The sequence below is a fragment of the Juglans microcarpa x Juglans regia genome, chromosome 1D, assembly GCF_004785595.1.
Source record: "Juglans microcarpa x Juglans regia isolate MS1-56 chromosome 1D, Jm3101_v1.0, whole genome shotgun sequence".
In the NCBI taxonomy this organism is placed as follows: domain Eukaryota; kingdom Viridiplantae; phylum Streptophyta; class Magnoliopsida; order Fagales; family Juglandaceae; genus Juglans; species Juglans microcarpa x Juglans regia.
Window position 1 is genome coordinate 34,986,655 of NC_054594.1, and position 20,727 is coordinate 35,007,381.

Genomic DNA, 20,727 nt, shown 5'->3' on the forward strand with positions numbered 1-20,727 from the left:
TTTAAAAAAATTAAATTGTTTATTATATGTTGTATAAAAATTTAAAAAAATTATAATAATAAAATGAGAAAAGATAAAATCGTTTTTGTATCCAAACGAGATTAAAATAGAGAATCGTTGTATTATCTTCTCCTTTTATATCCTTGCCCAAATATATATTCCCTTCATTAAATGGGGGGAAAATCACATTTTTATTGTCATCTGGTAAAACCACAAAAAAAATTAAGTGATAAAAAGAAACAAATGCCATTGTATTAATTCCATTCAATTTTGATATTTTCTCCGTTTAAACTTCCAAACACACTGAAGTTGACCGACCTGATTCACCAAACAAAGTCTCAACAGAAGTTCATCCCCAACCTATTCCAAGTACAGTTTATTTGCGATGTGTACCTATAGGTAAACGTTGAAATACAAGTGTGATCGATCGATCCCATTTATAGAACGAACTAACTCAAAAAGGTGGCAAAAATCAACTGCACTTGTATGTTTTATAAAAAACATTTACGATCTATAATTTTTTTGTCAGAAAGCTCTGTGCCATGAGAAAGTGTTGAAAATTTTTTTTGAGTTATCACCAATAATCTCTACAAGAGCACTGACCATCCCTAAAGCGATGAAACCGATTGTTATCTCTTACTGTAATTTCTCTACCAACAATGCCTGAGATGAACTTGATGGCACCATGGCAGTCTCCACAAATCCTAAGATTTTTTGTGATTCTTATAGGTACTCCAGGAGGGATGGTAATGAGGCCATAGGCTAGGGCAATCTTCTCGCTGTGGTACCATACTTCTGATATTTTCTCTTCTTCCTCTAAATCATAGAGAGCAAAATGGGTATCAGGCACATATCCTGCTTCCTTCATCTCCTTCCTTAGCTTGTATAGCATTGCCTGAATCTCTGAGTTCCTTTCATGGGAAGTATCCTTTGCTTGGAATACATGGACTGCATTCTTCACAGAGATCCAACTGCAGCCTACGCCCTTTTTAATACCGACATTCTTCATCTCCTTTCTCACAAGAGTGGCTTCTTCCCACCTGCATTGATTATTTGTTTAATATAATCAGTTCACCAAATAGGGAGGAAAATGAAGAAGCAAGAGAACACATGCTGTCATGCACGCATATACACACAAAAGCAAAAGCACAATAGTGTCTCCAAAGCTCCTAGTTCTACGGGCACTTTAAAATCAATACGTTCAGAATCTAGAGTACATTGCCTAAGGAGTTCATGGATGCCAATGGAAGTAAGTTCATGAGTCAAACTTCAAATAAGTAATAAATCTGTGGCACTTCTTGAGACTCGGTATGGAAAAACATGATAAGCCATGTTTTAGGAAAATGTTATTACATGCCAGCAGCTGCAAACAGGTTAGAAAGCACCACGTGGTTGCCGGAGTCTTTTGGATCAAGTTCAAATAAGTTATCAGCAGCAATCTTCCCCAGTTCTGGCTTTCCATACATCCTACAAGCCCCTAACAGAGCCCCCCAAATTGCTATCGTTGGAGGAATCGGCATTTTCTTTATAAATTCATAGGCACGCTCTACCATCCCAGATCTCCCCAGCAAGTCGACTATACATGCATAATGCTCTACCCCCGGTTCAATCCCAAATCTTGCTCTCATTGACTCAAAAATCTCCAGGCCCATTTCTACTGCCCCTGCCCTACTACAAGCCGATAATACACAAACCAAAGTCACATAATTCGGCACCACGTCATTGCTACCAGATGTCATGTCCTGTAAAAAAGCCAAAGCCATGTCAGCGTGCCCTTGGTGTGCATATCCACCTATCATTGCATTCCAAGTGATTAAGTTCCTCTCCGGCATCTCATAAAAGGCTTGCTCCGCATCATATATACTTCCACACTTCCCATACATGTCAACTATTGCACTCCCAACAAAGACATTGCCCTCAACGCACGCCTTTACAGCTAGAGCATGAACTGACCTACCTAATTCGAGCCCTGAAAGCCCAGCACAAGCACTTAGAACACTGGAAATCATATAATCTGTCGGCTCAACGCCTTCTTCCCTAGCTTGCAAGAAGACCATACAAGCCTTCTCCTCCTCATAATTTTGTAAGTGTGCAGTCATCATGGAGCACCAGGTAACATCGTTCCGTTGACACATTCTATCAAACACCATCTCAGATGATCCAACATCCCTACACTTTCCATAGAAATCAATAAGCCCGTTCGAGGCAGACACATCTGCCAAAAACCCACTTCGAATTATAAACCCATGCAATTGTCTCCCAGGCTCCAAATACAAAGCATCAGAACACGCATTTAGAAACGCACAGAACGTTATCGAATCTGGCTTCCCATCCACACGTAGAAATTCAATAAACGCGTTAACTGCATTTCTCGGCTGCCCATCGAGCACCGCATTGGACATATATGCATTCCACGTCACAATGTTTTTCTCCGGCATTTCATCGAACAGAATCCGAGCCTCATCTCGTAGCCCCGTTTTACTGTACATATCAAAAGCACTGCACCCGACGAAGACATCACGTATCTGGCCGTCCTTAACCGCAAGCGCATGAACCTGTTTTCCAATAGCGGGCATGCGAAGCGAAGCCGAGGCCTTGAACGCGCAAGGGAAGGTGAAGTCATTGGGCTGAATACGCTCACGGAGCATGTTAGAGAACTGGAGAAGAGCAGAGGCAAAACGACCGTTTTGGACGGACCCCGCAATAAGGGCGGTCCAGGTGACAACAGAGCGGGACGGGGTGAGAGAGAGGACGAGTTGGGCAGAGCTGGAGAGGTCGAGTTTGGAATACATGTTGACGAGGTGGTTGGAGAGGAAGGAAGGGAGAGGGTTGTTGAGGGTCTTGATGATCTGGGCATGGACGGCGCGGCCGAGAAAAGAGGAGCGAGTAGAAAGCGCCGACTCGACCAAGGCGGCGAGGGAGTTGGGGGTGAGGGAGGTCATGGCTGATAATTACTATAGTCATGGTTGAAGATGTTGGCAAAGTTGTTGAAGAAGCATGAAGGAAGAGGTCTGGTACTATCACTGCTACAGATAACGAGAAAGCGCTTGTAGTCTACTTCCCTATTCCTTGTGTTATCTCTATAAATAAGGACGCCAGCACATTATTCATTGCCTGAGAAGAAGAGTGTTTCTCGCCGGCGTTTTTTTAACTAGTAAGAGCAGCAACTCTTGGCAAAGAGTCTTGGCAGTTTTGCAATGGCCTCCCTGTGTCACTCTGTCTGGATAGTTTTGCAGTGCTTCTATAGACCTATAAAAAAAAGGTTGTACTTCTTAAAGTTTAGTCAAGAATTTAAAAAAATAATTACATCTTCTAATAATATAATTTAATCTAATTTGTAAGATTTAAATTTTAAATTTTTTTTTTCAAATCAAATTATGTCACGTGAATGTGTGATATAAAGACATTCAAATAGAATTATTCTCTAAATTATATTGAGCATTCACCAACAAAAATTTTGTATTCAATTATGCTAAGTGCTACATATAGTCAATTACGCATATTTCTTATGCACTTCATTGATGTGACAGAATTTAACAGTTATTTTATATTAAAAAAAGTAATGCAACTAATCAGTCGGAATGTGCACAAAAGAGTATGCAAAAGTGATTGCATATAGAGTTTTTATTTTGTGTATTATACCCTCAATTATTAGTTTGTAACTAGTTACTAAAATCAAGTTAGGTTTATTTTCATTGGAAGAAAGTACTAAATATGTGATTTTAAAAAGTGAATTATTTGTTCACCTCAATCATCTTCGTTTATTCATTTACATAATAGAATATGCCATATGGTGGTTTGAATAGTAATGGTTTGGAGTGCAGGTTGAAACATGAATATGATAGTTTTGTGTGTAAATCGTTAATTTTGGTATTTTTTTTTTTTATTTTTTGGTGTAATTTGGAAAGATTATAATTATTCAAGAGTGACAAATGAAATTATTTCCCTTTTTCCCCAAAGCATATTAAATATTGTCAATGTGAAATCAAACTAAGTTTTCTAGTTTTATTGGTCCTGTTTAGATACAGAAATACTCTCAATTCATTTCATCTCATCTTATATTATCATTATAATTTTTTTTCAAATTCTCATACAAAATATAATAAACAATTCAACTTTTTTAAATCTCAAAACAATAATAATATTAAAAAATAATATTCTAACAATATTTTATTCAATTCATCTAAAATCATTTCACTATCCAAACGAGCCCTGATTGTTTGGAAAATATTTCATCACATTCTATCCCATCTCATATCATTCCCAAATATTACTCAAACACAATCTCAATTCAATTTAAAATATTCATTCATCTATCATTACAACTTTTTCAAACTTTCAAACAAAACACAACAAACAATTAAACTTCTTAAAATTCCAAAACAAATGTAATATTAAAAAATTATATTTTAACAATATTTCAACTTTATAATATTTTTACTCAATTTTTTTTTCTTTCCCTTCTCAAAACTCAATAAAATGTCGTAACTCAAACAATTTTACCAAATCATTTAATTAATATTCACAAATTTCTCATCTCATTTAATCATAATTCACGATGCTTGAGCGCTGAATAGGTCCATTAAACATACTTACAAGGGCCTCTCAAAAAAGTATCCGGAAACATCTATCCAAAAAAAAAAAAGTGTCCGGAAATATGCCTTGATTACTCGAGGCGCGAATTGGAACATTGTAGTGAAATCCGGTGCATATAGCTTTCAAACCCGTTTCACTAACAAAAGGAAATTCAGGGCATTGGAAATAAATTGAACCGTAGGTGGTCGGAATTAAGAAGATAGCTTATCTCATTTCCAGCAGGACATATCATGTCCGGTTGTTCACAATTATTAGACGGATGATGCTATATCCAGAGACCAGAGTGGCCATCGACAGTGTATTTTTTTTTCAAATATTTTTAAAATTTTCTTAAACATTTAAAAAATAATAAATTTATTAAAAATATATATTTTTAACCATTAAGTAAAAATAATAATAATAAAAAGTAAAAAGATGTCGGTTCAAGATTAAAACTGTCACTTTTTTCAGAATGTGAGGGAGTTATTGGTAAGGTTTGGCATCATTCTGGGATCAATAATGAAGAACTTACCACTGTTAAGAGGAAACTCGAGATTTGCTTAAAGACTTTAAAACAGTGGAGTTACAGAAACGAATTTTAGTCTAGAGCCAGTTTAGTGCAAAAATAAGTAGATTGCAAGATTTGCAATAATCTGTTACAGCATATTCAATGCAGCAACTCAAAGGCCTAAAAATGGATATTGATGACATGCTTGAAAGGGATCTTGTAAAGTGGAAACAAAGGGCTAAAGTAATATGGCTACAACAAGGTGACAGAAACACAAAATACTACCACTTATGTGCAAGCCAAAGAAGGAAGAGGAATGACATCTCTAAGGTAACTGATGACACTGGAAATACTATAGAAGGTTATTTGCAACTTCATAACCTTGCAATATGGAAGTTTCTCTCAATGCAATTACTAAAAAGGTCACTCAGCAGATGAATGAGGTTCTTGTATCACCTTTCACAAGAAAGGAGATTAAGGAGGCAGTATTCCAAATGGGCCCACACAAAGCACCTAATCCAGATGGGTAGGGGGCTTGTTTTTATAAAAAATATTGGTCTGTGGTGAGAGATGAGGTAATTGATGCAATTCTGTCTTTTTTAACTTCTGACCAGGACTTGGAAGCTATCCATTTTACATATCTAGTGATGATTCCAAAATGCAATAATCCAGTGAACATTATTGAATATACCCATAAGTCTATTTAATGTTCTATACAAGATTATCACTAAAGTGTTGGCCAATCGACTAAAACAGATTCTTTCCTCTGTTATCTCCCATAATTAGTGTGGCTTTGTTACAGGAGGGCTTATGTCTGATAACATATTGGCTGTCTATGAAACTACAATGAGAACTAAGATACATGGACAAAAGGGATATATGGCATTGAAATTAGATATAAGCAAGACTTATGATCCAATAAAATGGAGTTTTCTCAAAGAAGTCATGCTAAAAATGGGGTTTGATGCAAAATGGACTGATCTAATTATGAGATGCATAACATCCTCCTCCTTTTATGTTTTTCTCAATGAGGTTCCTCAAGAAGTTTTCAAACCTACAAGGGGACTTAGACAAGGCTGGCCATTATCACCTTTTTTTATTCATTATTTGTTATGAGGTCTTAATAGCAAACCTTCAGATGGCAAAACAAAAAGGGCTAATTTCAGGAGTACCATTAGCAAGGGGACATATTAAAATCAATCATTTGTTATTTGCTGATTATAGCCTTTTATTTTGTAGAGCAAATTTGAATGAGTGGGTGTCTTTAAATCAAATCCTCAACTGTTATAAGCAAGCTTCAGGGCAAAGACTTAATAGGAAGAAGACTTCTTTATTTTTCAACAACAATACCAAGCAAGTTACAAAGGACTACGTCATGCAGGTAGATTGACTGAGAGCATCATCCAATATGGAAATGTATTTAGGGCTACCATCTATTATAGGAAGGTCAAAAATCAGAGTTTTCCAAGGCATTGTCGAAAATGTGAGCAAAAAGATTGAAAATTGGAAAACCAAGTTTCTATCACAGGCTGGCAAGTACATTTTGATTAAAGCAGTTATTCAGGCCATCTCAACATATAGTATGAGTGTATTCCAATTACCAAAACTCCAATGCAACAAGCTTAACTCAATGATGGCTAATTTTTAGTGGAATTTTCAAGATTAATTAGCTAAACTTCATTGGAAATGTAGGGACAACTTGAGCAATAGTAAATCAAGTGGAGGACTTGACTTCATAGATTTACTCAGCTTCAATTCTGCACTCTTGGCAAAACAAGTTTGGAGGATGTTTACTAATCCTACCACTCTTGCAGCAAGAATTCTCAAGGCCATTTACTTTCCTAATACTTCTATTCTACAAGCTAGAATTGGATCAAGGCATTCCTTCACATGGAGAAGTATATGCTTAGCCATCAACATAGTTAAGGAAGGTATGATTTGGAGAGTGAGCAATAGAGAAAATATAAGGGTTTGGAAAGACAAGTTGATGCCAACTAAGGGATCAAGTTTTATCCAGACTCCAGTGAAAATATTGCAAGTAAATACTAAGGTAGCTAACTTGATTGATCTTCAATCTAGGTGGTGGAATTTACAGCTACTTAGAGATATTTTTTAGGAAGATGAGGTGAAATAAATCATGAAACTACCTATTACACAGACTAATGTAGAGGATAAGTTGGTTTGGAAACATACTAAAAATGGTAGTTTTCCAGTTAAAAGTCCTATCATCTTTCTAAACAGATGCATGAGCATAAAAAAGGGGAATCCTCATCAAAAGGAGAGCAATGTGAGTTGTGGAAACAGATATGGCAAATGCAGACGACAAATCCATTGAAAGTTTTCATGTGGCGTGCATGCAATGATGCTCTACCTACAAAGCTGAATTTATACAAAAGGAAAATTCTCACAAAATCTTTATGTCCAATTTGCAAGCAAACAGAAGAAACACCAGGCCATATTTTTTTTATGAACTTGTCCATCTGCACAGGATGTATGGATGCTGAGCAGTAGGTAGTTTCAAAAAGCTTCAATTACTAAGGAAGACTTTGGCTGCATTTTCCTGTAGGTGCTTCAAAGAATTGGCAAGACAAATATTAGTCTATTTGCAGAGATTGCAAGATCACTATGGACTAGAAGAAATAAAATGGTATTTGAGGACAGCTTTCTACCTCCATTAGTATTGATCAGTCGAGCTGTAGAGGCACATGAAGAGTATCAACAAATTCAAAGAAGACATGCCAACTCGAGTCTAGCTTCAAACCAACTGGTCAGCACATTATGGGAAGATCCACTTGCAAATTGGATCAAAATTTACTGGGACATAGCAACTAGAGAGGCAGGTAACAAAATTGGTGTGGGAGTGGCTATTTGAGACAGTGAAGGTGAAATACTAGCTACTTTGATGCAACCACTGTGTTTTTGTTCACAACCTAATATAGCAGAAGCAAAATGATTAGTATCTGCTGCAATTTTGTGTACAGAGCTAGGTTTGCAGAATGTTATGTTTGGAGGTGACTCAATGCAGGTTGTGAAGGCAATGAGACAACACACAGAACCATGGGTTGCTGAGCTGCCTAGTGCAAGATGTCAAGACCATCTTGGCTGGTACAAAGTGGCTTATTAAACATATCAAGAGGGATGCAAATAGAGTGTCACATCGATTGGCACAAGAAGTTGTTATTTTGGGTACTAAAATGATAAACATTGATAACATCAATCCATGTACTGAGCCTCTGGTCCTGGCTGAATGTAATAGATCTGGTATAGGGTCTTATGTAATGGCTGAAGGCCATAGTATGGTTTAATGCAATGAAGTAGCAACTTCTCTAAAAAAAAAAAAAAGAAAAGATGTAAAAACCAAATCGGTTCAAGATGTTGGTGGACATCAAAATAGGAGCAGTGTTTTTCCCAGTCAAATTTGGATAGTGAGTTGAGATGAGATAAAAATTTAATAAAATATTATTAGAATATAATTTTTATTTAAAAACTTGAAAAAATTGAATTATTTATTGTATTTTATTTGAAAATTTTTTAAAAAAAATTATAATGAGTAGATGGTAGGAAAGAAAAAAAAAAAAAAAACAAACGTGTCGCTCAGAGAGATGGCTAGCTGTAACAGGCGAGACATATCTCTCGCATGCATGCCCTACGTTCTCAACATTTTCCCGCAAGACGCTCTCCCCCGATCCCTACTCCCCCGCACCTCTCTCTCTCTCTCTCTCTCTCTCTCTCTCTGGACTTTGGAGGAGGCGACAGAGACGAGAGGGATCCAAGCAGGGCCTTAACCGGAGGTTTCAGGGGAGGCCAAAGGTTTTTCCTTGATAATGGAGCCTATCAGTACTGGAAACCGTGCTGCTACTGCTAGTGCTCTTCAGAAGGCCGAGGCAGTCTCTCATCTCCGGGAGGGAATCTCGTTGCTTCTCTCCCAATGGACAGGCCTTCAAATGGCCATCAAGAATGGGTGGGGCGGCCATGACTCCCTCCAGAAGTCCAAGCAGCTAGCCACCGATATCTTATCCTGGTTCTTTCAATCCAATGGTTTGTATATTTATCTTTTACGTACGTTCCTATTCATCCATGTTGTTGCTCGTTTTCTTAATTTCAACGCCTTGTACGATCTAAAACCATTAAGCATTATTGTGTTGTAGCTGCAGTAAAACCTAACAAATTCTGCATATATATATATATATATATATATATATATGCCTCTTTATTAATTTGCAGCACATCTGAGTCTGGAGGATTTAGAGAATTTTCTCAATGAAAGCATGCTGTTCTCTTTCAACACGGAGATCGAGGATGGTAGCATTGAGGAGGTAACGTATACTCTTCGAAGTTTGAGTTACCAGCTGATAGCTAGAACATCTTTTTCATGCTCGCTTTATAAATTTCTTTTCAGATGGCCTTTAATACGAATAAAAGAAAGCAATGAGCATGTTTGATCTTTCCGGACTAATTTAGGTATCGAATCAAATATATATCTAGATGATCATGTAGCAGTCAAAGCTTTTCAAGATCAGTTTTGTCCCCGACATTACTGTATTTTTTTTTTTTTATATTGTTCTGATATTTATTACGGATTGGTATATAATTGAACGACATTATATATATATATATATATATATAATATTAAAGAAATTGCGTACACCATTTTAGAATATTCATGAAAGTTTAAGTCTCGCCAGAAGTTTGGTTCGACTTATATATAAATGTATCTAGTGCAACGTACAGGCTTAGTTAATGCAAAAATTGGTAAATGAAATGAATTTCTTTGGGTAATAATTAATTTTTATTTAGAAATGGACTTTAAGATGTAATTACCATACTGGTTCGAGTTTGGATCATCTCATTTAATTTATTTTAGGTATATTTCTGCTTGAAATGTACGTACGTACAGTACTTGTTCATGTCCATGCATGCATGACTGATTGAATATTTCTAATTTCTATGAGCAGGTGGCAGAACAGTTGATGATTATGCATGAAGAATATTGGCATGGAAGCCATTATTAGTCAAGATATAATACTAAAGGAAACCGACCCAACTCCGAGCCAGAAACTACTTATCTTCGAATTAAGCAGCAGGTAGCTACAGATACAGCCATCAGATCGAAGAAGTGGCCTTAAACTTCATGTCTTGCTATAGAAGCACCTAGCTGTACTTAATCCTTCAAATCTTATTCTAATATGATAATCAATGATCCGTGATTTATTGATATTATTAAATGTCAAGAATATCTTGGTACAAAATTCAGATCACAACTTTTAAATGTGGAAATGAAGTTTTGACTTCTGAAAGCTTAAGGCCTGTTTGGATATTGAGTTGAGATAAGTTGAATTTTTTATGAATCATAGTCATGAATTGAGATGATGGAGTAAATTTTGTAGGGGCCACCTAAAATAAATTTAAATGTGTCTAGATATTAAGATGAGTTTAGATGTATTTATAGAAAGTTAAAAAAACTTATGGGTCCCACATGTAAGGAGGTGTTGAGTTGTAAAAGGTTGTGGGTCCCACGTATAAAGAGGTTTTAAAAATTGAGATGAATTTAATGATTTGAATATTCGGTGTTTGGATATTAGATTCAGCTTAAAATTAGACTAAACTAAGATAATCTCAATTCAGTCCAAGTTTCAAATAAAAAATTAATTAAACTATGTACGTCAGTACGTTTATATGTATGTGAAACAAAAAAGAACAGAAGAGGATTTGATCATTTATTCATATCTTATCTTGACACAAACATCAGGTGCTTGGCAGAAGGATTGGAAATAAGGGAAGAGGGCCACCTAGATAGCTGTGGCATCGAAAGCTGCAATTTGGTGCAAAAATTCTTCAAAACTGACCACAATACAGCAGCTAGCCTAGATTATGATCAGTACATGGAGGAGATGGACTTTTCTTCAAAATGCTTGAAGACCTGACGATGAAGCTGTGTTTTTTCCTCTTCAATTTTTAACAATTCTGACGCTGGTAATTATGTGCTCCTGCTATGAGAATATTGCTGCAAATAATGCTGAGTTGAGGGAATTGAACCGCCCTATGTTCTATGCATGCATGCTCTCGATCGGTCCTTCTTTTCCTTTTTATTTATTCATCAGCTGGTTTATTTTATCCTCTATATATATATATATATATATATATATATATTTATATATATACACATTAATTAAGTGAAAAGGAGTAAAAAAAAAAAAAAAACAGTTTGAGCTCAGTTGCGCGTATACTTTCATCTGTAGGAGATGATAGTTGGTGATGGCCCTACCATCACTGAAGCGCAGATATCATCATCGCTCAGAATGCACCAGCCGGGAATCGAACCCGGGTCTGTACCGTGGCAGGGTACTATTCTACCACTAGACCACTGGTGCTTGTTGCAAGAGTCAGCTATATTTTTATTCATAAAGTAGAAATATCTTACACTCCTTTCTTTTGACTTTTACTCATCATCCCCTACATCACACATATATAATTGATCATTTTTACCCTTCTACTAGGTAAAAGTAACGTGCACGTTTGCTTAGTTTATATATATATATATATATATATATATATATATATATATATATATATTTTAATAATTTATTTTTTATTAATAAGGACATAATTTTTTGGCTTAGTTGAATAACGATGTAATGTTTATGTCATATAAATTAACATCACAAGCAAAAGAAGAGCATTAATAGAAGGTATAACATGGTCTTGTAAATAAACGTTGTCCATAGTCGTCTTTTGAAAGTTATTTGAGATAATTTTGATTCTAAGATGACGATCCAGCATTTTTCTCATCTTGCATTGCCTCAATATAGAGGATATTATAATGCTTATGTTTTTTCTCCTACAGTTTCTCTAAATCTGCATAAACTTGAATCTTCCAAGTTTTTGTTGATAATTTATCCACAACACTTTTAATATATGGTTGATGTTCCTACAAAAAAAAGAAATTGAATAGCTTTACATAATTAATTAAAACCCAATTTCGTTTTTAATTAACTCATTATAACCAAATTCAATTTTTGAATAAAAATTTTAAAAGATACCTCTCCAGAATGTTCCATCAACTCAACTGTTGAACAACCAAATGCCTCTTCTGCTACTTCACCAAACATAATAGCAGCTATCTTTCCAGTATTATCGTCCAGTTGAATATATGCTCTAACACTTTAAATGTATTGAATATATTATTTTAAATTTAAATAGTGTTAAATTCTAAATTAAATTAGATATCGATTGTAAATTTAAATTGTAAGATACATACCGTAGTTTGCAGATCCCTTAACTTTTACAATATATACAAACGAAGTTTTCATTATACTTATATCCAGTTCCTTTATTACAGCCAACACATGGCATGTAATAAAATATTTGATCCAAGTCAATCACTTTTATCTTCACTTCTGTTCAGAATTTTAGTTTCTACATTAAATCATAATCAATTTTCAGAACTCATCTCAATTTATCTCAATTCAATCTTTCTTAATCTAAACGGGATTAATTGTATATACATAAATTAAACTGTATTTGTTCGTATATATATATATGCAATGAAAGTGGCTGACATGATATGACATATATAGGCTTATAAAAATAATCATTAATTAGCAATCACGAGAAGGAGTCCACATGATGATCTTTTAGCAAATTACTCTAATTACTCTGATTACTCTGATCATGATCATCTGTTGTCTTTCTATAGTAAGGAAGGAACTATTTATTGGATACATTAATGATCTATCATTTGCAAAGAAAAGAAAAGGGTTCTCGATTATTTTTTTCAGTGCTAGCTGCACCAAGCAATGTGGTAAATAATTAAACGTACAAGAAAAGTTCTATTTTGATCGACCAAGTTATTTTTTCTAAATTTAGCCGCATGTTACTTTAATAACCAGATGATGATATATATTACAAAAAAATGAAAGTTTAATTAATTAAAAGGCGATAAATTGTAAATTTGATGATCATATCATCATCATATATGTTGAAAAATAATCACGGCTTGCAAAGCCATAAAGCTAGCGTACCTGACCCTTTCCAGGAGACTGTTTAGTCATAGTGCACTATGTGTGTAGTTAGAGTTGCCACGTTTTTATAATAGGTACTGTACAGTTCTTGGAATATATATGCGTGTACTGATCAACGTGAGTGCGTGGTTAAATCCTAATCCTAATTAATTAGCTAGATTGAGTACTGGAAATTATTTAGGCTACGTTTGGTTAGTGAAAATATCTGAAAAATATTGAGAATATTTGTGAATAGTAGTAAAAAATTAATGAAAAATTAATAATAGAATAATGAATAGTAGGTAAAGAGTAATGAATAGTAAAAGAAATAGGTAAAAAGTAATAATAAAATAAAGAATAGTAATGAAAGTACTTGAAATACTCTTAATATCCAAACATAGTTTAGATTCTCACTCTAATTTAGGGATCCTACTGTATCTTTTCCACAGACTTAAGTCAGCTGTATCTATCTCTGTACTCCTGTTAGGGTTAGACACCATCTTCATTACTCATCAGAGAAACCTAGTGTTTCAAAACCAGACCGCTTACATACATAACCCTTATCACCGACAATTTCATTTCGAAACCGACGTTTTCATAGTTTTTAATAAACAAATTGTGAACTAATCCTCGACATTCATTTCCCTCTCTCTCACTCTCTCTATCTATGTATCTCTCTCTCTCTCTCCTAAGAAGCACATTCCTTCTTCGTTCTCATGGTTTCCTAATGTCCCGACTCTCTCTCTCCAAACACCTTCTTACCTCTCTTTTCCACTTTCTCTCGAATCTTCTCCCCCTCCCACTCTCTTGCTCTCTCTGGCTTTCTCTCAATCCTCTATATATTTTCTCCCCCTTAGACCTACTCTCTCTCAACTCTCTATTTTTCGCCAATTCTCTCTAACCCCTAACCCTCAACCTCCATCTACTTCTCCAAACCTCACACACTCCGTCGCACTCACACACAACACTTTCTATCTCTCTTTCTTCTTCTCTCTCACACACACTACACTTCCCACCCTCATATTTGTGTTTGTTTTTATTTATTTATTTTTACAACTTTATTATTTTTAAATCTTACGAATTTGAGGTTTCATTTTTCAGATTTTTTTTTTTTGGGTTTTTTCGGTTGTTGTTTGTTGGTTTGCTCTTCCTTCTCTGGTTTTTGTTTTTTTTTTTATTTTTTTATTTGTAAAAATAACATCTCTGTTTATTGTTATTTTCTAATCTTTTAGAAATAAAATTTTAAATCTAACAGATCTGAAGCCTCGCCTTTCAGTTCTGTTTTTTTCAGCTAATGCATGTTGATTATCTCTGTGTGCTTGTTTCTATTTTTTTTTTGGTTAATACTTACAAATCTGAGATTATAATTCTCAGAAATCGGTATGTGTTTTTTTTTTTCCTTTTTTTTACAACTTCTTTTTTTTTTTAAATTGTTACGAATCTAAAGCCTCATCTTTCAAATCAAAGATTTTTTTTTTTTCACCTGATGGGTGTTGGTTTGTTGTTCCTTTTTTTTTTTCTTACCGATCCGAAGGTTTGCTTTAGATCTGTGTTTGTTTTTTTTTCTTTTCTTGTTGCTCAATTGAACTTTTTATTTTATTTTATCGTATGATTTTTAGTTTTTTTTCTTTCAGAAATTTTCTTATGCTTTCCTATCAGCTTCCCTTTTTTTTCATACATGGAAAGGATGAGAAAGATTGAAGCTTTTTAAAGGTTTTTTGCATTATGTACCGAGAAAGGCAACTGATTTGAATAGGAACTGTGGGTATGGTTTTTGTTAATTCTATTTCTTTTCCTGGATGTTTGTTTTCTTGATTTGAGGATCTGTTTTGAAATTTTTATTCGCTTCTTCTGTTTGTTGTATTTTTTCCTTGCATTTTGTTTGAAATTATTCCTTGCATTTTGTTGTTCTTTCTCTCGTCAAACAAAATCATGGAGCTGTCAAAAGTTTTAAAAATGGCATTGGTTTTTTTTTTCCCCGAAAATGATAGTAACTTTTCATGAAATTCTTAAGGAAATAAAACATTAAAAGATATGAACTTTAATGTTACACAGTGTTTTAATCCCTCTATTTTTAACCTCTATTAAGCTCAAATCACCATAATAATATGTTATTTGATATTCTATCGAATAATGTTGGTATCGAGGCGTGTACATTTGGGTGATTTGAGCTGTAGTTTTGTGGACCACATTTTATTTCTTCAATTCTGTTGTTGTTAACCCTTTTGTTTGTCAGTGTGTCTCACATACATACATATGTACATATATGCATGTAGTTGTAAGCAAAACGATTTAACCAATTTCTAATATCAGTTATTAAGTTTCTTTAATTGATTTTCATGTGCTATTTTATCCAAGTTATTACCTGTGTATGTGTAAAGTTTCCAATCTCAACTTAATGCCGTAGGCTTCCAAACCAAGGACTTGAGCGTTCTTATTTAATCATTTTATCTCTTACAAGTCCTCTTGTATACCATCTTGTGTACTTTGGGATATGCCTATTCTATTAATACAATCGTTTACTTATCAAAAACAAATTTTATCTCTTACAATTTTCTATGAATATTTCTTTGCTAAACTGAAATGATTTTCTGAGGACATGAGAGCATTGGTTTCATTTTTTTATATTTCCTGTTACAGCTTTTCCTTCCATGACCTGATCATAATCTGAATCACCGGTTCCCTTGTTTTCTTAACTTTTTATGTACAATTATTTGTTGCTGATACTGCACCTATATGGGGTTTGTCTCTTATTTCTTTTAGTTAGTAGTTTATAACATGGTACGCGCAATATCTATGTAGTTAACTTTCGAAATTTCATGAAATGATTAAATGTGTAGCATATTTTAATCTTAGACTCGTACATTCAAAGCTGTAATTTCAATTCCCATGGATTTCTTTCTTTGCTAAACTTGTATGTGACTATGGTCTCTTTTAATTTATTTGTGCATGACTCAGTACTTTACAAATAGAATGTAATTATTGTATATCTTTACCCTGTCATTCGTATCTGTTTATATATTTTATCCATCCATGCATTGGTCTTCATTTTAGGGAATTTGGATAGTTGCCTACTGATATTAGATTTTTGTGTTCTTGTATATTAGGCAATTTATTGATCAGTCTTGCACACACTGAATTTTCTTATTGATTGTGAAGTAACAGGTAACCCAATGAGATGCAACACATGAAGAGTTATTCTGAACTATAAACACAAAAGGTAGTTGGACTATAGATATACTATAAATATAGAAAAGCTAGTTAGACTGAAACTATAAACGTAAAACATAGCTAGACTATAGATATACTATAAACACACAAAAGGTGATTAGACTGACCTTTTCAATGTTTACTTCAAGCATTAGCACCATTGCACTGCTTCCAGACACCTGGTATGAGAGAAATAGAGCATAAAAGAAAAATAAACTGAATATGCAGTTGTAGATCTTGAGGTCAGAATATGATTTTTTTTCATTCAAATAGTTGACATAAGATTGATAAAGATACGGGATATTACCTCAAATCCAGCAAAATCTGAATATGTAAATCTTTAGTAGCTTCCAACAGCACAAAGATGAATACAGACTGAAGGAGAAACAAGGGGAATTTCTTTGGCTGAGGAGTATTTTATGCGTTGTGTTATTCTTTAAATTTTATATATTTGTATTTTTTTTAATATGTAATTATTAATTGGAGATTTGTAACGGGAGATGTAAATACAATGAATCTCATAATGATGTGCATGCAGATGTATCGTCAGGAACTGATAAATAGAGATAACTTCAATGAGTGGGTGAAAAAACAACCGTTTAATATTCTTATTTCTAATAATTTAACAATCAATAAATGGGCTTTAAAGATCCAATAAATGGGCATCATCAAATTTGAAATACGGATGGCGTAAAAGACCCAATAAATGAGCATCAAATTGGAAATACAGCGATTTAACGGATGAGAATCATTTTTAACGGGAAAACAAGGAAATTCCATTTCATAGCCTCTTTATAGATAGAGAGAGATTCAACCACACATATTGAAATGACAAATTATTGTTGGTGGGTGCTATGGGGATGATGGGTAGCATTTCTTTTTTCCAAAAGATCCGAATCTCTCTATTTTTAATGTTTCTTTTAGTTTTATTCATCGATATACCATATATTTATCATGAGAAAAAAGAATTAAAAGAGGTGTGGTGTGCCACACATCACATATGGTTTTTTATTTTTTATTTTCTTATTAAATGTGTGGTGTATAGATGATAAGTAGAATGATTCAATTAGATTAGAAAGAATAAAAAAAAAATTTAAACAAAAAATAAAAATAAATGTAGTGTGTGATTTATGGAGATGTGAGTAATATAGGTCAATTAATTATAATGTTTTATATTTCCTCCTAATTTTTTTTTTAAAAAAAAATAGCTACTGTGTGTGAGTTTATCTTACAAATTAAGTCATGTCAAGTCATCATGTGAATGTGTATCCTTGAACCGACTTATAAATAAAATTTTCTCGTATAAAAGAACATGTATGTCAAAAGAAAGAAAAAAACATATATGTCAAATAAATATGCTTTGGAAATTGTTCCTAATTATGATATTAAAAAATACAGAGCCATAATGGGCTTGATAAATTTGTTATTTAATTAAGTCGATTAATCCATTCAGTTGAGAATGAAATTTTGAATTGTTTCTCAATTATGCTCCATTTGGATAAGAAAAATATTTCATCTTATTTTGTCATTATAATTTTTTCAAATTCTTACATAAGATATAATAAGCAATTATACTTTTTTAAATTTTAAAACAATAATAATATTAAAAAATAATATTCTAACAATATTTTTTTCAATTTTTAACTTTTATCTCAATTCATTATCCAAACGACACTTTAATAAGAGCATGGATTCCCCTATAACGAGTACAAATTCCTATTACTTTATGAATGCTTTTGTGCATGCTTTTTTCCCCCAAAAGAAAAATTCTTATGAACTCTTTATCCGTGGAGTATGAGTAGCACGAAGCCATGAACCAAATTGTGGCAGTCTATCATTCTCATGTATTGAGTTCCCATCCAAGCCATTGCATCCTTTCTCTCCATGGATAATCATCCCACATTTGAGACGCAGTTTTGGTAGCTTTTAATATTTCAACAGAATTCATATTCTGTTTCCCATTATATCTGCCGCTCTTCCTCTAACCACCATTTTTGGCAAGTCTATCTCATTTTTTACCCTAAAAAATTTTTCTCACTCACATCCACTTCTCTAACCACCCCTACTGTTGCTCCTATCTGGAAGTCAATATCGTATGTCATACAAGCTAGATGAACATTATTCAATTGAACCTAGAACTCCTCTCTATCAAATTTCATCATTTGAGGAGATATAAAACCTTCGAAAGGTTTAAGAACTAGAAGGTGGTTATCAAATAACTGTGGCTTACCATCCAGAACTCTACCCTTATCCCTCTGGTTTTCGAAAGTTATCACAAATAAATTCAGATTGATCTCATGAAAAGCAAAGGATCCTCCCACTTGCCAGATCTTTGCCATTATTGATTGAATTGCATCCTTACTAATCTTCATTTTAGAATGCAGTTTTCCTACTAGACTTCTTCCCATCTCTTCCAGAACCTTCCCCACGTGCTTGGTTCCCAGTTCGATAACATCATTCTTTTCTTCTGTAAGCCCTAGTTGATCCCATATTTCCTTTAAATCCTCCATTACTTCCACTCCAAGTCTGCAAGCAGACTTAGGAAGTCTATCATCTTCCTTACTTAACGAGCACTCTGAGACTTGCACTCCACCCGTGTTTTCTACTCAGAGAAGCCTAGAGGAGAATATTACAGTAAAAAAAAAAAAAAAAAAAAACTTAAATGGACAACAATACCTCCAAATATATGTTACTGTTTTTAAATGTTATTTCCTTGTGGTCATTTATGAAATTGGTATGTAGATGTGACAATTATTTAGCTCCAAAAAGGAAATGAATAGAGGGATAATAATATATACAATTTACATTAGATAAAATAAATAGTTCTCATTTCTGTTATTTTCATTTCGTTTCAAATACTCTGTATAAACATTTTTCTTAATGTAAGAATTACAATATGGTTTTAAAATGATAAGGAATTACCAGCTTAAGAATAATCAAAGAATATTAATTAGTCCCGTTAACAAAAATTTAGATTTGTATAGAAAATGTTAGAATTAGAATTAAATAAAATGATTAACATCTTTTGTGTAAATTATTAATCTAAATGTTTGTTGTAATTTAGAGAAGTATATAAATTCCACAATGTTAAATATTGAATTTCAGTATTAGTTATGGGAAAGTATGCATGTATTCTTTTTTATTAAAAAAATAAAAATTGAAAATTAGTGCAAATGTAAATATTTATATTTATTCGTATTATAAAAAGTATAAGGGCTGGATAATGGATATACAAAAGATAATATTATCAAAATAAATTAATAAAATAACGTGATTTAATATTAAATGTCAAGAATACCTTGGTACAAAATTCAGATCACAACTTTTAATGTGGAAATGAAATTTTGACTTCTAAAAGCTTAAGGCCCCGTTGGGATGTTGATCTGAGTTGAGATGATTTGAATTTTTTATAAATAATTGCGAATTGAGATGGTGGAGTAAGTTTTATGGAGCTCACCTATTTCTGTAAAGAAAAATCTTCTTGCAAGTGATTTCGCGCACCAAATCGCGCATCAATGTTAAATGTAAAACATTTGTTTAATGAAACAATGCAAATTAAAGACGAAAATGATTTTCGTGAGACAAATGACCTTATTTTTCTCTTAAAAAATTTTTTCTTTTTTTTTAATAAAAAAAACTATGTGAGTGTTGGTATGCGATTTGGTGCGCCAAACTGCTTGTACCTAACAAGTCCCTTTCTGTAATCCTATTTCTCTATTTTACATCAAAATAAAATTTACAATTTGATATAACACATTAAATCTATAATCATATTTCTCTATAAAAAAGTATTTATTTCATAAAAGAATAATACTAGATATAATCATGGGTTGTGCGATGTTCAAGCACCGCACACCCTTTTTGAAAAGGAACGGAGTCATTTATTAAAAAATTATTTTTTATGTGAAACCATATTAACTCAATTTTTTCTAAAAGAAATGCGCAACACTTGTACAATGACTCAAATATCATCTCTTAGAGGTGAAAGAAAACCAGTCTGGACCATAAATTCTGACCGAACCAATAAAACTAGTGGTCAGTTTCGATCCAAAATGTTGATTTTCAGCTCGGTCTCGGGGTGTGGTTTTTTCGGACCATACTGATCGAAATATATATTTTCTAAAATTAATTTTATTTAGTATTTTATATAATAGTTATATAACTTAACTATGTAATTTTCATTTAATCTATGATCATTGAACATATAAAATTTTTTTATACTATTAAATATTAACTAATATATTGTATGAAATTATGAATACATGATAAATCATAACATTGTATATTTGTTTGCAATGGTACTTATTCTAGTATCCACACTTAAATAAAATAGTTAAATACATTTTTTGAAAGATACCCAAGTTACATTGATGAAATATCCAATGTACAATTATTCATTAATCATATATAAAGTATTAAAATTTTAATAGAGAT

General features: G+C 33.2%; 2 protein-coding genes and 2 non-coding genes across 5 annotated transcripts; 1 reads left to right on the forward strand and 3 right to left on the reverse strand.

Annotated features, from left to right (window-relative positions):
- Positions 1–471: 471 nt before the first annotated feature.
- Positions 472–3,225, reverse strand: LOC121240434 (pentatricopeptide repeat-containing protein At4g14850). The gene is made up of 2 exons (XM_041137888.1): positions 1,354–3,225; positions 472–1,040 (listed from the first exon to the last, which is right to left on the reverse strand). The coding sequence occupies exons 1-2, from the start codon at positions 2,940–2,942 to the stop codon at positions 575–577; spliced, it is 2,055 nt and encodes a 684-aa protein (XP_040993822.1). The 5' UTR covers positions 2,943–3,225; the 3' UTR covers positions 472–574.
- Positions 3,226–8,731: 5,506 nt separating this feature from the next.
- Positions 8,732–11,284, forward strand: LOC121234677 (pre-rRNA-processing protein TSR2 homolog). 2 transcript variants are annotated; one of them, XR_005934436.1, is made up of 4 exons: positions 8,732–9,121; positions 9,308–9,399; positions 10,039–10,167; positions 10,833–11,284. XR_005934436.1 is itself a non-coding variant. In XM_041130730.1 (3 exons), exons 1-3 carry the CDS (start codon positions 8,908–8,910, stop codon positions 10,093–10,095), a joined length of 363 nt encoding a protein of 120 aa, XP_040986664.1. In that variant the 5' UTR covers positions 8,734–8,907; the 3' UTR covers positions 10,096–10,579. The 2 variants fall into 2 exon arrangements, 1 of the variants encoding a protein (XP_040986664.1); XM_041130730.1 differs by lacking the exon at positions 10,833–11,284 and having other exon boundaries at positions 8,734–9,121; positions 10,039–10,579.
- Positions 11,285–11,290: 6 nt separating this feature from the next.
- On the reverse strand, positions 11,291–11,379 carry LOC121243561. Its single transcript, XR_005936179.1, has one exon. It is a non-coding gene; the product is annotated as a small nucleolar RNA snoR114 (small nucleolar RNA).
- A 4-nt stretch (positions 11,380–11,383) lies between these two features.
- On the reverse strand, positions 11,384–11,454 carry TRNAG-GCC. Its single transcript has one exon. It is a non-coding gene; the product is annotated as a tRNA-Gly (tRNA).
- Between the last annotated feature and the right edge of the window lie 9,273 nt (positions 11,455–20,727).

Coding starts and splice junctions, on each gene's coding strand:
- LOC121240434 (XM_041137888.1), bottom strand. CDS start 2,942: ATGACCTCCCTCACCCCCAACTCCCTCGCCGCCTTGGTCGAGTCGGCG. Junction 1,041..1,353: donor CTGTTTGCAGCTGCTGGCAT/GTAATAACATTT, acceptor TAATCAATGCAG/GTGGGAAGAAGCCACTCTTG.
- LOC121234677 (XM_041130730.1), top strand. CDS start 8,908: ATGGAGCCTATCAGTACTGGAAACCGTGCTGCTACTGCTAGTGCTCTT. Junction 9,122..9,307: donor CTGGTTCTTTCAATCCAATG/GTTTGTATATTT, acceptor ATTAATTTGCAG/CACATCTGAGTCTGGAGGAT. Junction 9,400..10,038: donor AGGATGGTAGCATTGAGGAG/GTAACGTATACT, acceptor TTCTATGAGCAG/GTGGCAGAACAGTTGATGAT.